General features: G+C 34.9%; 1 protein-coding gene across 1 annotated transcript; it reads right to left on the bottom strand.

Moving 5' to 3' along the window:
- Positions 1-13,210: 13,210 nt before the first annotated feature.
- LOC122024499 (B-cell receptor-associated protein 31-like) lies at positions 13,211-16,270 on the bottom strand. Its single transcript, XM_042583140.1, has 2 exons — positions 15,933-16,270; positions 13,211-13,904 (listed from the first exon to the last, which is right to left on the bottom strand). The coding sequence occupies exons 1-2, from the start codon at positions 16,219-16,221 to the stop codon at positions 13,522-13,524; spliced, it is 672 nt and encodes a 223-aa protein (XP_042439074.1). The 5' UTR covers positions 16,222-16,270; the 3' UTR covers positions 13,211-13,521.
- Positions 16,271-18,024: the final 1,754 nt, after the last annotated feature.

The raw sequence follows: 18,024 nt of genomic DNA, 5'->3' as shown, positions 1-18,024 counted from the left end.
GTTATGTACATAAAAATAAAAAATAAAAAGGGCGTCCATTATTTAAAAATAAAAAATAAATGCTAATTTTTATCTGCTTGATCAGATTATATTCATTTAAAATATAATAAATTTTATATAGTCCCATTGTTTAACTTGCTCTTTAAAGTATTATTTTAATTAAATTATCATTAAAAAAATAAAATTAAAATAATATAAAATTAGTATTATAGAAGCCCGATTCTAGCTTCACAATTAGATTAAGCAAATATAAGCAATTAATATTAAAGAAAACAACTTAAAAAGAATAGATAAAAATGTATTGTTAATTCAAGACATTGAAAAGTTCACTAAAAACTCCTTTGTTGAAAGCGGAGAAGTCTTTTACACACATTGATAGCTCAGAAAAGACTAGAAAAGTTAATACATAAATTGTTTATTTTTTAGCACTAGGGGTCTTTTTATAGCCTCCTGGATAAACTAGCTGTTGTTTTTCGTTGCTTAGAGGCATCTCTAAGGAGGTCCAAGGTACCTCCAAGAAGCTTTATTCGATGAAGATAAAACTTTACTTCTTCTAACGACAGTCTAATGGCTATTGAATGTGCCTCCAACAAGCTTGAGAGCGCCTTTTGTGAAGGCTTGAGGGCGCCTTCCACACAAAGGCGCGAGGGTGATTCCAACCTTATTGGAGGCACCTTCCACAAGGTAGATAAGCCTCTATGCTGATCTTATTCACGTGGGTGATGCTCTGGTCATCCGGAGTTGAGCTCACCTGAACTCAACTCCAATTTTCTCCTTGATTAGTCTTCCTCTCCGACTTCTCATCCCTCGTAAGCACCGTGCGCATCCTTCTCGTCGGTCAGTTTACTCTTCAGTAGCTTCTCGTCCCTCAAATGCACCGAGTCCGTTAACTTGCTTCTCGTGTCATCCTTCTCGTTTGCTACGTCTTCAGCTCAACTTCTTGTGTTTCTAAGTTCCTGCACACTTAGACACAAGGATCAAGCACAATGGACCTAACTTGATTCAGTTGATCACATCAAAATCAACCCAGGGTACTTACAGTTGCTAGCTTCTATAATTATAGAAGCTAGTTGTTAAATTCTACATGACCAAATGATCAAATAATGTAATGATATTTTAGGCATGCCACTTTAAAAGGGTGTAGAGGGATGCTCATTTGACTTTTATAGAAAAAGGGCGCCCATCTCATGAAAACGAAAATGATGGATGCCTTTTTACTTTTTAACCTACATCTTTTTTACTATTTAAGGTCCACCAGACGTTCATTGAGGGGCTATAAATAGACCGGTTCATAATTGATGGCTTGACAATTTAGAATCTACGATTCGGAGGTTTAGAATCGACAGTTTAGAGTCGACAGTTCGAAGGTTGATGGTTTAGAATCATCGAACAAATCTGTTGGTGCAATTTGCACCAATGGTCAAATCTGAATTTTGATGAATGATAAATAGGTTAAAGTTAGATGTGTTGTGATCTAATCTTGTTACCGAGTGTGCAGGGTTGACTAATCCCAGTCAGGCTGTTCGATTCCTGATTGGTTGAAGATCGGATGTATGATTCCAGCAAGTCGGGATACTTAATTATCGACAGGTTGAAGTCTAGATGTGGGATTCTAGTAAGGGTCGAGATATGCAATTCCCGATTGGAGAAGACCGGATGTGCAATTCTGGTAGGTCGGGATGTGCGATTCTGGTAGGTTTGGATGTGTGATTTCTGATTGGAGAAGATCGGATGTGTGATTATGGTAGGTCGAGATGTTTGATTCTCGAAGTCCGGATGTATGATTTTGGAATGTAACTCTACACCTGATAAGTAAAGATAAATCACTGGAGGAGAGTAACTAAGTGAGGATGCGCCCCTGTTCAAAGGGACAGTATACGTCTATCCAATTTATGCTCATTTCGAAAACTTAAATTGAGATCTTGACTAGATCCTGATCTTGGGGAGACATGATCTAATTACTACTCTTTATTATAACTATGCTAACATTGTCTTATATGTTATTGGACTAACACTTTTTGTAGGGCAAAAGAAGCAAAATCACCTCAGGTGAATAATACTCGAGGTGCCTTCAAGCATTGGAAGACGCCTTCATACTGTTCACAACAGGCACGTGCCGCAGGATAAACTTCAGACTTCATCGCAGATAAGGAGGAAGAAGTTTGGGATCATACTTTATGGGTTAGAGGCGCCTTCAAGGCTATTGAAGGCGCATTCCATACCCTTTATAAGGGTATCTCGAACAAGCTTCAAGAATCAACTTCTACACGAGCTCCTACGCGCCCGATTTGGTCTTCCGACTGCTTCGGCTTCCTGCTGTGACTCTACTATGCCCAACTGCCGCTGAGAAACCGTCCAAACACCGAGCTCAAGCAGACCATCTACGAAAGTGTTTGGTAACATAACATAATTTCTGTTCTTAATTTCTACAAACGGAAAGTGTAGTCTGTTACACTTTTTGGACTCTTTTGTACTCGGTCCCCTCTTCCGGTGGTTCCAAAAGAGGCTTTTAATGAATTATCTATTGATACGTCTACGGAACCTGGGTTTTAGAGTAGGAGTCACCGAAGACTCTGAACCCGTGTTTGTAAAATCGTGATCCTGGATCGTAGGATGGTACAATCCTACGATCTAGAAGCACAAATCGATTCAAGATAGTACAGAATCGATTTTTACAGTAGGATCACAGTAGGATCGGTAGGATCAGTTAAATCAAAACAGAATCGGTAGGATCGTAACAGGATCAGAGTAGGATCGGAGCAGAATTGATGGAAGCTTTGAGATGTGAATCACGGGGCCTATAATATATCAAATCAAAGCTTGTTCAGAGATCTTTAATAAATTTCAAAGTTTATCCTTAACCATCCTATTTCAAATACAAAAAATATCATTTAAATCCTTTTCAAAGGCCCAGAAGATTTTATCTTTTTTTATTATTTTTTTCGTCTGGTTAGATTTTTAAATTATTTAAACATATGTTTAATTATTTTTGAGTTAGTTTTTTATCAATAATATTATGTCATTCCTTTTTTCCAAAATGTTGAGTTTCTTTTATGCCTATTATCTAGTATTGTGTGGCATTAACCAGTCTTTAGAAGATTATTTCCGACGTTCATATTTGAATCAAAGGATTCAATAGCTTCTTTTATGTACTTTAAGTGCTTTGTTGACCTTTAAATTAGATTATCTTATAAACCAAGGAAATATTTTTGAGGTTGAATGTGTTATTATTATTATGTTAAGAGAAATTTTTGTATTCTTTCATTATGATATGAAAATATAAATATTATTACTATGCAAGAATGGTAGTTAAATTACTAGTTAATTTAAATTTATACATGTAGTAATGTAATATGAGGTATTGAGTGTAAATGGTTGCATATATATACAAAATTAGTTATCTATTTATATGTAAATAAGTTGTTTAGGTATTTTTCTAATTATTAATCATGTATGACAAGATTTTAAGGGTTTTTGGTAGGATCGTACGATTCTACGATCTAATACTGACAGATTTGATCCTAACCCTAACTCAAGTCTGTGTGGGATCGTACGATTCTACGATCTAATCCTGACAGATCCGATCCTGACCCTAAATCGAGTCTGTGTAGGATTGCGATTCTACAAACTATACTTTGAACCAAGTAAATCCTTGTGTTTGTGTCTTTTTTATTTCTGTCTATTTCTTTTTTCATTCTGTACTCTTGTTTTTAAAACGAAAAAGACAAGCTTTTCAAAACCACGTGATTCACCCCCTCCTCTCACGTGTGTATCGATCCAACAAGTGGTATCAGAACAAGGTTCTACTTTGAATTGGTACAACCACCAATCAAGCCTGGGGAACCGTTTTGTTAGATTTTTTTTAGGTTTTCGTATCTTATTTGAATTGGTAGAACTTGCCCTTTTAAACAACTATTTCTCATTCGGTTTTTATTCGAAATTTGTGTAACACCACTCAAGTAGTCGACATATTTCTTTTTGTCAAATACTAGTAATCCAAGACCAAGTCTTGGTACCCTAACTTGAGGGATTCAACACCGCTTGTCCTCCTCCCTTCACAACGGAAATGACTTTCAGTACTGGAAGAAGAGAATGGAAGTTTACTTGAAGATGTACATCGAGCAATGGTTCATCATCCGACGAGGGTATCGAGCGCCTGTAGATGAAGCAACAAAAGTACCACTTGATCTAGAAAGATGGAGTCCAGAAGATAAGAAGAAAGCCCAGATTGACTCCAGTGCAAACTCACAAAAGAAGAACTCAATTGAGTCGGCCTGCACGAAAATATAAAGGAGCTATGGGACAAGCTCATCGAGCTACACAAAGGAACTCCCGATTCGAAGGTAACGAAACACAACCTACTTCTGAATTCGTTATTCAACATTAAAATGCAGGACAATGAGATCGTGAATCAGCTCCACGCTCAAATCAAAGACATCCTCAATGGTCTTCACTAGAGTTGTCAAACGGGCCAACCTATGGCGGGACGGGTCGGCCCGTGGCGGGCCAACCATTTGGCGGGGCGGGGCGGGCCGACCCGTCAACTTGGCGAGTTGGGAAATTTTCAACCCAACTCAATCCAAGGTGGGTTGCGGGTTTGGCTGGCCAACCTGTGAACCCATCAATTTTTAAAAAAAAATTAAAAAATATTTCATATTTTCAATGTTTTACTTTGGAAATGTTTCATCAACCAAATGTATTCATAAATATGTATTTTAAATATAAATGAACACAAACGAGTAGTTATGTGGGATGAAAAATACTATTTTATTTTAAAATTATAACAAAAAAAGATAATAAATTGATAAAAAAACTTAGCTTACATGTGTTTCTCAACCCGCGGGTCAACCCAATCCCATCGCGGGCCGACCCGCGCGGGTCGGGCCTAGGCGGGTTGGCCCATGGGGGGCTTAGGTTGATAAAATTCCAACTCAACCTGCTTAAATTGTTTGGTGGGGCGGGCCAAACTCGACGGACCCAACCCAAATTGATAGGTCTTGTCTTCACCTAATCGGACACCAGATCAAAAATTGAGACGTAATAAGGTACACTCTTAAATTGTTCCCTCAGAATGCACTGTGGGCATCTATCATAGATGCCTATAAGGTTTCGAGGAACCTCTCCAAGTTAAAATTAGGTGAACTATTTTACGAACTTGAACTACACGAACAAACTAACGACCTAAAGGTCGAGAAAGAAATTGTTTTTCTTACAGATACTTCGAAAGGAACTAAACCAGAAGTTGAAACTGAATTCGAATCAAAATCAGACAAAGAAGAGCAACTAATGAACCTGGTAAGGAAAGTGTTCACTAGATGTAAGAAAAACTTCACCAAACACTACATGAAGAAGATGTCCAAGTCTGCATCCAACAACTCAAAGGAAAATGTCACATGCTACAGCTGCAACAAGAAGGGACACTTCAAATATGAATACCCAAACGAAGACCAAGTCAAAAAAACAAAGCAAAAGAAAGCACTAAAAGTGACTTGGGGCGAGTTTTCGGACGGATTGGGAGCAGACGAACTGAAGCAAGCAAGCTACCTTGCACTGATAGCAACCGGAGGTGAATCGGACGAAGAAGACAAATCTGAATACGAGTCGAGCCACGAATATTCATCCGGGTCAAACTAACCTGAGGTAAATTCCTTTATCAACATAAATTCATTTAAAGTAATTGCTTGCCTAAATAAAAGATGAATTAAAATCGAGGAACACACTAAACAGCTCCTAAAAGAAAATAACATCCTTAAGGAACAACTGAACATTAACTCGGTGACTAGCCAAGTTCAAGACAAAGGTTCAACTCAAGTTACAAAACTTGAGGAAGAAAACTCTGTCCTGAAAAGTCAAGTCAACAAGCTCAAAGGGCAATTGAAAAAGTTTACCTAACCAAATATCTAAACATGATGCTTGGTTCCCAAAGAACAGTATACAATAAATCCAGACTCGGATACAAACCCAATATAAAATACAAATCATTTTTAATGATAACCCAAATTTCAAAATTAACTAAAACTTGGGTTCCGAAAGTATGTCTAACCACGTAAATAGGGCTCAATCAATACTATGTACCAAAAGATAAAATTCACTATATAAATCCAAATAAACCAAACAAATCACTCTCAACCTCAAAAATTAAACCTCCAAAAATAAATTCAAACCTAAAATTAAAAAAACCCAAATTAAACAAAATTAATGTAAACTTAAACTATAATCAAGTTTATTATAACTATAAAGTAAATCGACACAAACCGAAAATCTAAACCCAAATTCCAATAATTCAGGGGGAGACTCCAAACTATTTGACACCTCCAAAAATAATAATTTACCCACTGGGTAATTAGGACTAGATTAAAAAGGGACAAAAGTTTAACTTGATAAACGATACTGGAGAAGTTTTGGATGATAGTAGGTTAGGGAAGCTCTGTCTATGCATGTCTAGGAAGATATGACTTCAATCTGGTACATTTAGCTTAGGGGAACTAATTGAACCTAGTTCTTACTAATCCTAATTGGTTATACCAATGTTTTGTATAAGTTCAGTGGATAAGACTATTTAAAAATTTTCTAAGGCGTGGTCACTTTAATGATATCCAAGTGACTCAACATAGCTTAGAAGTTTATCCAAAGAATGCATGTTTGTTGAACCTAAAGCTAAACTTGAATCTAACACTAGTTAAACTAAACCTTGAATTTCAACCTAACTCATCTCACACAATAATAGGATTCCCTGATTAAAAATATAGATCGGGTGAGAAGACTAAGAATTAAATTAAACTAAAATTAAATTAAATTTAAATTAATTAGAATTTAAACTTATAACAAAAAAATTAATACTATTACCGCCACCGAAGGCGCCTCCCATACAATCGGAGGAGCCCTCGGAAGGGCAGGAAAAATCCCGCCCTAACCGATTGAAGGCACCTTCTGTCAGTTGAAGGCACCCTCCATCACACATGGAAGGCGCTTTCCATCAAGATGAAGGTGCCTTCAACCCGACTTTACACAGCGAACAGAGGCAATCTCTATTAGTATTTTCTTCTCGTTCAAGTCGCCTTCCAGCAGTGAATCTTCACCATCTTCTTCCTTTTTTCCTCCCAAACATCAACAATGCCTCCTCGGTACACTCTAATTCAATCTATATAGTTAGTTTTGGCTATTTCTATATTTATTTTATAAATTTTTATGTGTATACGACACTATGCTACTTTAGGAAACAATGAAATGTTACTCCTAGATCGAGCAATACCCCATCTATTAATGCTAGATTTCCCACTGAGCGACTTAGGCTAGATTTTCTACAACATACATATATTGTACTTAAATATAGGTTTTTGAGTAGGTCCTTTTTCACCAGATACTGTGCCCCTATTATAGAGGTCATTGACTATTACGAGTTAGATATGTTAGTTTACTGTGGTTATTTAGTAATCCTAGACTTGTGTGCCCAGTTTTATAATAATCTGGTTAAGCTTGATAATTTGACTTACTCCACAAGAGTTGGTGGAAAGAACTTGAGCATCTCTCCCATTCTATTGTATGATAACTTAGGACTTAGGAGGTCTACCTATTCATTTTTGTGTTACTTTAGTAGGGATTTGCCATTTGACGATCCCTACTCCCATATTACATTGGATACTATCCACATGTATTTTTTTAGGGAGAAGAGACTACCTATTGTGACTGACTTTATGTCTCTTTCTCATAGGGTTCAAGACGGTCTTGTATCGAGTTCTAGCCACTTGTATTTTATCGATCATATCTCGGGATGTTGCGATGATGCGACCGTTCCATTCTTTCTTCCTGTATGCACTATTCTAGTGTTTAGACATTGACATTACGTTACACATATTTTAGAATGTCATTCATGCATCAGTCTCATCACTAGGCGACATGTTCATATGTCCTATTATCACATTTTAACGTACATATTTTTGACCATAGGGGTAGATATGACTCAGGGTACGCCCACTTCTCTTAGTGCGTATGATGAGATTGGTCAACGTCAACTTGCATTAGTGCATATCGACATCATGGTTGAGGGGGGACTAGTTTGGATAGTGGGATCGCAGCCAGACATTTCAGACGAGGCAAAGGATGATTTTCCACCCATCATTCAGGCTAAGGGGGAGGAGTTGCCGACATTTACAGTTGAGGAGCTCCTTGGACCTTCTTTGACCCATCCCTCGACTTCGACCTAGCCCTCGACTTCGACCCAACCCTCAAATTACCTTTTCGTCGAGGACCAATTTGCTCGACTTGAGGAGTCTTTCGCATAGATCCGACAGTCAGTCTCGGAAGGTTTCACCTCTCTCCTGGGAGAAATGACCACAATATTTCGACAGCTAGACATATAGGTGTAGTCGATCCTTCGAGCGTTACGAGTGGCTGAGCAACCCCACCTTTATCTGCTTACGATGATCAGACCTGATTATTTTTAGTACACTATTATACATTGTATATCTAGTTGACTTGATATATACAGTTAGCTACTCTTTGCTACTTTTCTTTGACTAATTTGGGAAATTCGTTTTTAGACTAGGACTACTATTTTCAAAATAATTTTTCAAATGGTTTGAAAATTCTAGGAAAAATTCTTTACTTATATATTTTTTAAAAAAATCTATTTTCTTAGAATTATAATATTATTTTGGCCTTAAACTAGATCAAATCCTTAGAAAATATGTTCCTATAGTTCTAGGTATCGAGCATCTCACAAACACACTGGGTCTACCTTGATTATGTATGCACAAACTTAGAACGACGTGAGATGCATAAATCTATTGTCTGGACTTCAGATGCTTATATCAGTGCATCAATATACGTCTGGAGGAAAAATACCAAAATGACAATGATTAGATTAAGTAATCCATTTTAGTCAAGCACTAACTGGATACATTTACTTAACTTGACTAACTAAGTGAACACTGCTATCTTCTGATATTTAGTTAATAACTAATGGTTAGACATTTAAGGATAATTTCTAGATGAATATTTTTCTTAAATAATATCAGGTTCAGGAGAGGACATTCGAAGAATAAGTTCAAAAATGTATTTTTGAAATTTCCTAAAATTCTATTTTTGAATTTGAAAATTGTGTTTGAAAATTATTTTTCTTAAAGTAACTTAAAGTATTTTAAAAATATTTCTAAGTTAAAAACTCTTGTTTAACATATTTTAAAAATATTTCTAAGTTAAAAACTCTTATTTAAAGTATCTTGAAAATATTTCTAAGCTAAAAATTCTTGTTTAACGTATTTTGAAATTATTTCTAAGTTAAAAACTCTTGTTTAATATATTTTGAAAATATTTCTAAATAAAAAACTCTTGTTTAACGTATTTTGAAAATATTTCTAAGTTAAAACTCTTGTTTAAAGTATTTTAATAATATTTCTAAGTTAAAAACCTGTATTTAAATTATTTTGAAAACATCTCTATCAAATTCTTAGAAATTTTTTTCTTGGTTGAAAAAGCTTATTTTAAAAATTGTTTTGAAAAGCATTTTGCAACCCATTCTTCAAATGTTTTGAAAAGTTAGTTTGAAAATTATTTTGCAAAAGTTAGCTTTTAAGTTATAAATTTTGAAAACTTTTTCAAAATTAAGTGGAAATATTTTCAACACTAAACTCCTCCTTACAATTAACCTATAAGTTTTTATGCTTAATTTTGAAAAGTTTATACTGACTTGTGTGTTTCCATACGTTGGTATACTTACTTTCATATTTTTTTTATGAATGTCAAATGAGAAGAGTAAGGGTTACATAAGAAAAAAGGATTATGTAAGAAAATTTAAAAACTTGAAAACTTTAACCCTAAAATGCTCAAGAGAATAAAACAGAACTTGCTTAATTTTTATTGTTATTCCTTCTATATTATTTTTCTAACTTTAACCTGGGTTATCATTGCATCAAAAGGGGAAGATTATTGGTGCACTTTGCACCAATGGTCAGACCTGAGTTTTGATGAATGACAAATAGGTTAAAGTTAGACATGCTGCGATCTAACCTTATTACCGAGTGTACAGGGTTGACTAACCCCAATCATGATGTTCAATTCCTGATTGGTTGAAAATTGGATGTGTGATTCTGGCAAGTCGGGATGTTCGATTCTCAACAGGTTGAAGTCTAGATGTGGGATTTTGGCAAGGGTCAGAATGTGCGATTTCTAATTGGAGAAGATCAGATGTGCTATTCTGATAGGTCGGGATGTGCGATTCTTGATTAGAGAAGATCGGATGTGCCATTTCAGTAGGTTGGGATGTTTGATTCCTGAAGTCCGGATGTATGATTCTAAAAGGTAACTCTACATCTGATAAGTAGAGGTAAGTCACTGAGGAGAGTGACTAAATGAGAACGCGTCCCCGTTCGAAGGGACAATAGGCATTGGTCCAATTTATGTCTATTTCGGAAACTTAAATTGAGACCTTAACTATATCTTAGTCTCGTGAAGACAGGATCTAATTACTACTCCTTATTATTACTATGCTAACATTGTCTTGCAGGTTATTGAACTAACACTTTTTGCAGGGCAAAAGGAGCAAAATGACCTCAGGTGAACAGTACTCGAAGCGCCTTCAAGCATTATAAGGCGCTTTCATACTATTCACGGAAGGCGCCTTCGGTGCTATGGAAGCGCCTTCCATAGGATAAACTTCAGACTTCATCGTATATAAGAAGGAAGAAGTTCGAGATCATACTTTACGGGTTGGAGGCACTTTCAAGGCTATTGAAGGCACCTTCCACACCTTTTATAAGGGTATCTCGACCAAGTTTCAAGAATCAACTTCTACACAAGCTCCTACGCGCCCTATTTGGCCTTCTAACTGCCCCGGCTTCCTGCTGCTGCCCTACTTCAACTCTACTACGTCCAACTATCATCGAGAAGTTGTCCAAACATCGAGCTCAAGCAAACCATCTACGAAAATATTTGGTAACATAACATAATTTCTATTCTTAATTTCTGCAAATGGAAAGTGTAGTCTGTTACACTTTTCAGACTCTTTTATACTCAATCCCCTCTACAGTTCCGGAAGAGGCTTTTAGTAAATTACCCATCAAAAGGTCCACGGGACTTGGGTCTTGGAGTAGGAGTCGCCGAAGGCTCCGAATCAAATAAATCCTCGTGTTTGTGTCTTTTTTCAAATCTATCTTTTTCTTTTTCCGCTGCGTACTCTTATTTTTAAAACGAAAAGACAAGTTTTTTAAAGCCACATGACCCCCCCCCTCTCTCTCTCTCACATGCATCTCAATCCAACAAGGTCGACTATTAACTTTAATCGTCTAAAACTATTACGGTTCATGGTTCGGATTTGTCAGTTCATAATTCAGAACCACCAGTTCATAGTTTGAAACCGTTGGTTCACGATTCGCCATGATTCAAGATTATTATTATTATTATTTAAAAAATAAAAATTTATAAATTTATAAAATAAAAATGACTAGCACTTATTTATGTTGCTTACATATCCCTTACGATTTTAAAGAGTATCCTAAACCTTAGAAGTATTGGCCTTATTATCGATAAATTGAATATCATAATCCTTATTTGGATTTCCTTGCCTCTCCGAAATCGAGATAATGAACCTTCTTCTTTCATTATAATTAGAGAATTAAAGTCGGAAGTGATTGAGATTTCGGAATTGGAGGATGTGACTAAAGAATATGACGTAGAAATGATGAAATGAACTCTTTATTTATAGAATTTAGATAATAACATATTCTAAATCATAGTCATTGATAAAAAAATGATTAAAGAATCTTAACTATTAAAATATAAAAACTTTTCCCCTCTCTCTCAATGATAAAAAACTATTAGTCTAATAATCAGAATTACTTTTACTTCTTTCCTTTGAATTTTAAATTGCACTAGTCAAAATGAACCATTTTACTGTTGAAAGAAATTATTTATTTTCTTTTTATATAGAAAAGAAAATTATTGATTAGTTATTAAATAACTAACTAGCAATTTATAATGTTAATTTATTATGGTCTAGGTGGATGGGACATTTGATTCTCATTTAAGCGGCCTAGGGTCAAGCTTTGCCAAAAAAAATTATTCTTTTTAATAAACTTTCATCAATTAAAAAATATTAACGGGCCTATTGATTGGACATTGGACGGATCTAGCTATAAATGAGGTAAATCAAATTAAATTTTATGGTGTTTAGATTTATTTGATAAAATAATTGAATTAAAATTTAAAATGAATAAATTATTAAAATAATTATTTAACCTTGATTTAATTTCTTTTGTTTTTTTGTAAGTTTGGTTCAAATTAGGTTTCAACGTTATTTATTAACATGTTATCCAGGTCTTAATTCATGAATTTTTTATATTTTTTAAATTTCGTAATATAAATTTGTTTGTTTATTTTATTTTATTTTATTTAATGAGAGCTATAATTAGAGAAACTAGAACATCTATTTTTGATTTAAATGGCGTGGTTTAAACCATTTCGTATGTTAATTTGAGCATATTCGAAAATATTAATATATTCTGTAATAAAGGAAATAACATATAAATTTGATTTAAATACCAAGGAAAAAAAAATGCTACTAATGGATCCAAAATAATTCAAATAAATATGGTTTAATGATGATGGTTAATGTTTTTTTTTAGAAACCAAACATCAGTAATTAATTTTATTTAAGTGATGCTTAAATAAAAATATTTTCAAGATAGAAAATAGGAGTGTAATCGAGTCGAACTCTTAAATATTTGAGTTTGACTCATTTATAATCCAACCGAGCTCGAGATTTATTTAACGAATATATATTCATGACTCACGAGTTTATTGAATCTTTTATCGACCTAAACGAGCTTATTAAATATACATTATAAATTTAAATATTCATTAAAAACTAAATTATATATTTAGAAAAAATTATAATATTTTTATTAAAATTTATAATTTTATTTTAATAAATAAATTTAATATATTTGTCTATATTTTTTATAGGTAGAGTGTAAAATCTATAATTTTAATATCAAAATTATTATTTTTTTATTTAAAAATTAACTCATGAGTTTACCAACGAACATGTTGACGAGCTAACATGTCGAATACTGTGAAGCTTGAACTTGATTTGTTTATCTTAACGAGTCTCATTAAACGAGCTCAAGCAAACTTTTATCGAATCGAGTTTCGAATAACTCATGCACGACTTAGTTCATTTACACCCTTAATAGAAAATAAGAGAAACTTTTTATATTTTCATTCATTATTATTTAAATTAATTTCTCCAAAGAAATTGAAAACATGGGATCACAAGGAACAAGTATAGAACAATGACAAACTTCTAAGAGACTACAACATAGGTACAAGCTTATAACTGATCACTCGATATAAAAAATTAAAAGAAAAAAGAAAACTGATCACTCGATCGATCACTCAAGTTGGGAGAGTATTAGCACATTGACTTGCCACGATTTTACGGATACAAAACTCAACACAGGCGATGACTGAAATAAAATTGTAGAAGAGAAACTTGTCATCAATTTCACACACACATGACCATTCTCACAAATTCTTCTTGCTATCAGAATGTGAGAAATGTCGATCGAGTCTTTGCAATTGTTCCCGAAGGCCTTGGTTCTCCTCCAATACGCGGTCATACTCAAGTAGTAACCCTTCAGATTGTTTACTCAATGCCACTGCATTCGCCTCGGCAGTCTTCGACTGCTTCAGTTTTTCTTCCGAAGCCAGTTTCATTTGCTTTATCTGTTCGGTGAGGCTTTTGATCTCGTCTTTGCGTCCATTTATCTCATCCAAGTGCTTGCTTTTTGCCTCTTCTAATACTCTATTTTGCTTCATTACACCCTCCATGTTCTTTCTTAGTCTGTGCAGCTCTCTTCCATAATGGTGAAGCCGGTCGATGATTAGAGAAAGAAACAGAGAATATCCTGCAAAACTCTCAATTCTAAGATCTTAAAAATAAAGAATCGAGATCCTGAAATGTGATTAAGCAAATCTAAGAAGAAGAAAATGAGTTTCTTTTAAATAAAATGCCATTTTGTTCCCTATCTATGATTCTACCCATACTGAGAGAGTTCTCGACTTGTGCTTCAAGAGAAAGTAACACGTTGGGAAAAGAGACAACCCAAACTTATTTTCCAAAATCTACTCAGCTGAGCAGAAGTGTTTGAGAACTTGCAAACACTTTTTACGTTTGCATAGACATATAACACCGATCACTTTAGTTGTGGCAATAACATATATATTCATAATAAGTGTATAAACAGTTAGAAAGACCGTCAACCTACAAAATCTACAAGGTTATTTTGAAAGTACAGATACTATAATACTGAATGAAAGCTGCAATGCCGATCCCCCAAGCCTGATGACAAGGTTGAGGGTTGCATTAGGCCTCTAGATAGTCAATTTCAAAATTTGTCTAATTCAATGAGAACGAATCTTAATCCTATGAGTTCAACGGAGGGTCACTAAGATTCATGTATTCAACCCTAAATAGTTGGGCCAAACTCAATTTGATGATGACAATGACAAGTGCTCTAACTGATTTACAACATATTATGCCCATGCCATAACTAGTATATTAGTCTCGATATCCATTCCTCCATACGACTTAGAACAATCTTAAGTTCAAGTTTGAACTTAAGATTGTTCTATCCACAAAAATGATGTGACCAAAACAAAATGATTAGCTATTAAACCAATTCCCACTCATAAGCTATTGTTCTGCACATTGTAAACAACTGACTTGACTGCAAATTAGACACTACTCACCATGATCTTACTGAACCACTATGCTTGTAGAGTCTCAAACTTGATTCAAAAAAGAAAACCTATTAAAGCAGTGGTCTGGCAGTGATTTGTCTCTAGCGTGATATTATGCAGGAAAGAGATGGGAGATATTTAATTATATACATTTAATAGAAATTTAAATTGGTTTTGATAAAACAAACTACAGACCACAAATGACTAATGAGAGAACAAGCTGTTTATGAAAGTATACCTATGGAGGTCAAGCTTGCAACTTTAATTCAACCTACCTCACATCTCAACCAAGACTTTGTTGAACCTCTGTGCCACTAGAGTCTCAAATTTGAATATATATATATAGAGAGAGAGAGAAGTCTCTAAACCCTATAAAAGAAAGGGTGAAGCTATAGTGTGATGTCACAAAAGAAAGGTGTAATTCAGATGGAGATATTCAACTCTATGAACTTAGGTTGGTTTTGAAAGATCAAACTACAGGAGATGAGGCCGATGTGAGAAAGAGCGCTTTTCAAAAAAAAGTATCTATGGAGAGGTCAATCTTGAAACTTTAATTCAACCTAACTCAGATCTCAACAAAGATTGAACATGAAGATCCAGGCATTACAGTATACCAAAATCACCTGGCTATATGACATAGTAAAGTCCATTGTAATAAACCTGAGAAAGAGCTAAGTTTTATTGAGTATCTTGCTAGCAGAGTCTCAAACTTGATTCAAGAAAGAGAAAAGTCTCTATTTTCCCAATTAAAGAAAGTGGATTACAGTGATTTGACTATAGCGTGCTGTTAGGGCACGAACTGTAGCAGAGATGGGAGATATTCAGTTCCATCAATGGCGAAGTCAAGCTTGCAACTTTATTTCAACCTAGGACTGATCTCTACCAAGTCATTGTCAATAGGCAAACCTGTATGATAATTGTTGATAGAGCATACCATAGCTCGCCAAGTGAAATTCAGACCGAGATCTTCAATTCTATAAAACTTTGTTGGTTTTGAACGATCAGCTACGGAAGCAGAATAAGGATAATGTGAGGAAGAGCTGTTTTTAAAAGGATACCCATCGAGAAGTCAAGCTTGCAACTTCAATTCAACAGTAATGCACGAATGGTATCGAAAACCCTAATTTAGGAAGAAAAAAAGGCAAATTAAATGTCGGAGGATCTGAAACCCTAAGCACGGGCGAGTGACGCACCGATGAGGGAGGCCTCCAGGAGGTGTCGGCTGAGGAGAACTTGATCGGTCGGGGTGAGGAAGCTGCCTTCCTCTGCTGAGGACCGGGCGCGGATCTTGGCCATGCTGTTGAGGCTGGAGCCGAGAAGCACGAGGGCAGTGGCGGCGACGGTCCTGACCACGAGGGGGCCGCGACCGCGCTTGAGGCGGTCGAGGCCGAGGAGGAGGAGCCTGCGCAGAGGGGTGCGGAAGAGCAGCGCCGCCACGGCGAGCACCTCCGCCAGCAGCAGCGTGAACAGCAATTGGATCATCTCCTCGCCTTCACTTCACGGAGAGCGGAGAACGACGCTTCTTATAATGAAGTTTATGCTATTAATCAAATATTTTGGACTATACTGACTAAAACGCATAATCCAACTGTTTTTATATTATATCTGGATCTCTGACATTACACCATAACTTCGGCCCTGCGCACCATAACTGAGCTTGATTTGATTTTAAAATAAAAATTATAGGGCATATGTAATGTGAGATTTATAAGAAATCACATCTTCTAGTCCATCAAAAATTAATTAAGAAATGATCCATTTTTAATTGCGACAGGATTGTAATTATGATAGGATCATAAGTGATTATGATCTCTCTGGATTCATCATCTCTACTAGATTATAATTTGGATTGAAGCGGATGACCGGAAGCCGCTTGGAGGGGGCCCCTTGCTCAACGCTCGGTAACCTGGACACAATTGAGAGTGGATCATCCCTTAGTCTATTTTTTTATGGACCAGGAGATCTGCTCCCGATTTATAGCATACTATTTATGCTATAAATCTGTCATTATAACTCCCCATGATATAAGTGGGGTTCATAAATTTTTTATAAATCTGTCATAAAATCTTAGAACCATATTTATAAAAAAAAATAATGGAGAATTAAAAAAAAAAAAAAGGTAAGGTTTTAAAAAAGAATGAGGTTTCATGATAATGGAGAGTGGTTTTTAAAAGAATAAGATTGTGATCTTTTTTTACGTGGTAATGAATGACGAAGCATAAACTTTTTAAAGAGATTTACGGATGTCCTTAGAGTACTTTTTATTATTATTATTATTATTATTACACTAAATACATCACTTACGTCGATTAATTTTAAGATGATCAATCTGATCCTATAAAATATTTCCACTGATTATCATCGAGAGTTTATTAAGTTTTCCATACAAGTTTTTTTTGAAACAAATTTTATTTATGAATATAGTTCAAAAATATTTATTACTAGTTGCACGGTGCAAAATGCCTATGCCCAATCTTCCTTATGCAAAGGATTGCTGCACTATAATAAAATGCCCCCGCTATGATTTATCTATATTACAATGAGATCGATGATACTAAACAATTTACAATTTGAGATAATCAATATCATCGTTTGCTCTAATAAATATTCACTGCTAATTCACAATTTATATAGTTCATGAATATTCACTATTAGCCACTTGGCAAAGATCAACGTATGATCTTGAGAAAAAATTCCTCTCACTTTTAATCATTTGACGGTCATCTAATCACCTTTTCTTACAATAAATATTCATTATTAGGTCCCGGGGCTTGATTGAGTTGGTCACCTCCAGTTAAAATTATCAAATCAGTAAGAGCCGATTCTCAATAAAACCAAAAAAAAAAATACTCTCATATATTAGTCTACTCAATTTCTTAATTTATCTCTCTATAAATAACTTCTCATGGAATTATCTATTCAATTTTTTAATTTATCTCCAAATAGCTTTGAAATCAACAAGTTTTCTAAGTTATGTTTCTCCAAGTAGCTTTGAAGTCGACCATACGTAGCGAGATCAACGTATGAACTTTCACCAAATAAATACTCCCTACTAATTCATAATTTCTGTTTATGGGCTAAACACACATTCCAACGCTCCTATCGAATCATCATAAATCAAACTTACTCATTAACATTTCATTCACTTACCATCCTAATTACAACAACGCTAAAACAACAATTTTTAATATTTTTTCCCTCCAAAAGTAGCATCCTTTATTGAAAAAAGATTAATAAACCACATTACTTGCTGGTTATTAAAAAAATAAAGTAAACAAAGAAATG

This window comes from Zingiber officinale, chromosome 9B, assembly GCF_018446385.1.
Source record: "Zingiber officinale cultivar Zhangliang chromosome 9B, Zo_v1.1, whole genome shotgun sequence".
NCBI lineage: Eukaryota > Viridiplantae > Streptophyta > Magnoliopsida > Zingiberales > Zingiberaceae > Zingiber > Zingiber officinale.
Note: the sequence above shows the minus strand (reverse complement) of the source record. Positions and strands in the feature narration are given on the sequence as shown.

Excerpts from the sequence above, each read along its gene's own strand:
- LOC122024499 (XM_042583140.1), bottom strand. The coding sequence starts at position 16,221 with ATGATCCAATTGCTGTTCACGCTGCTGCTGGCGGAGGTGCTCGCCGTG. Across the intron at positions 13,905-15,932 it reads CCTGGAGGCCTCCCTCATCG|GATATTCTCTGTTTCTTTCT; the intron begins GTGCGTCACTCG and ends AGAGTTTTGCAG.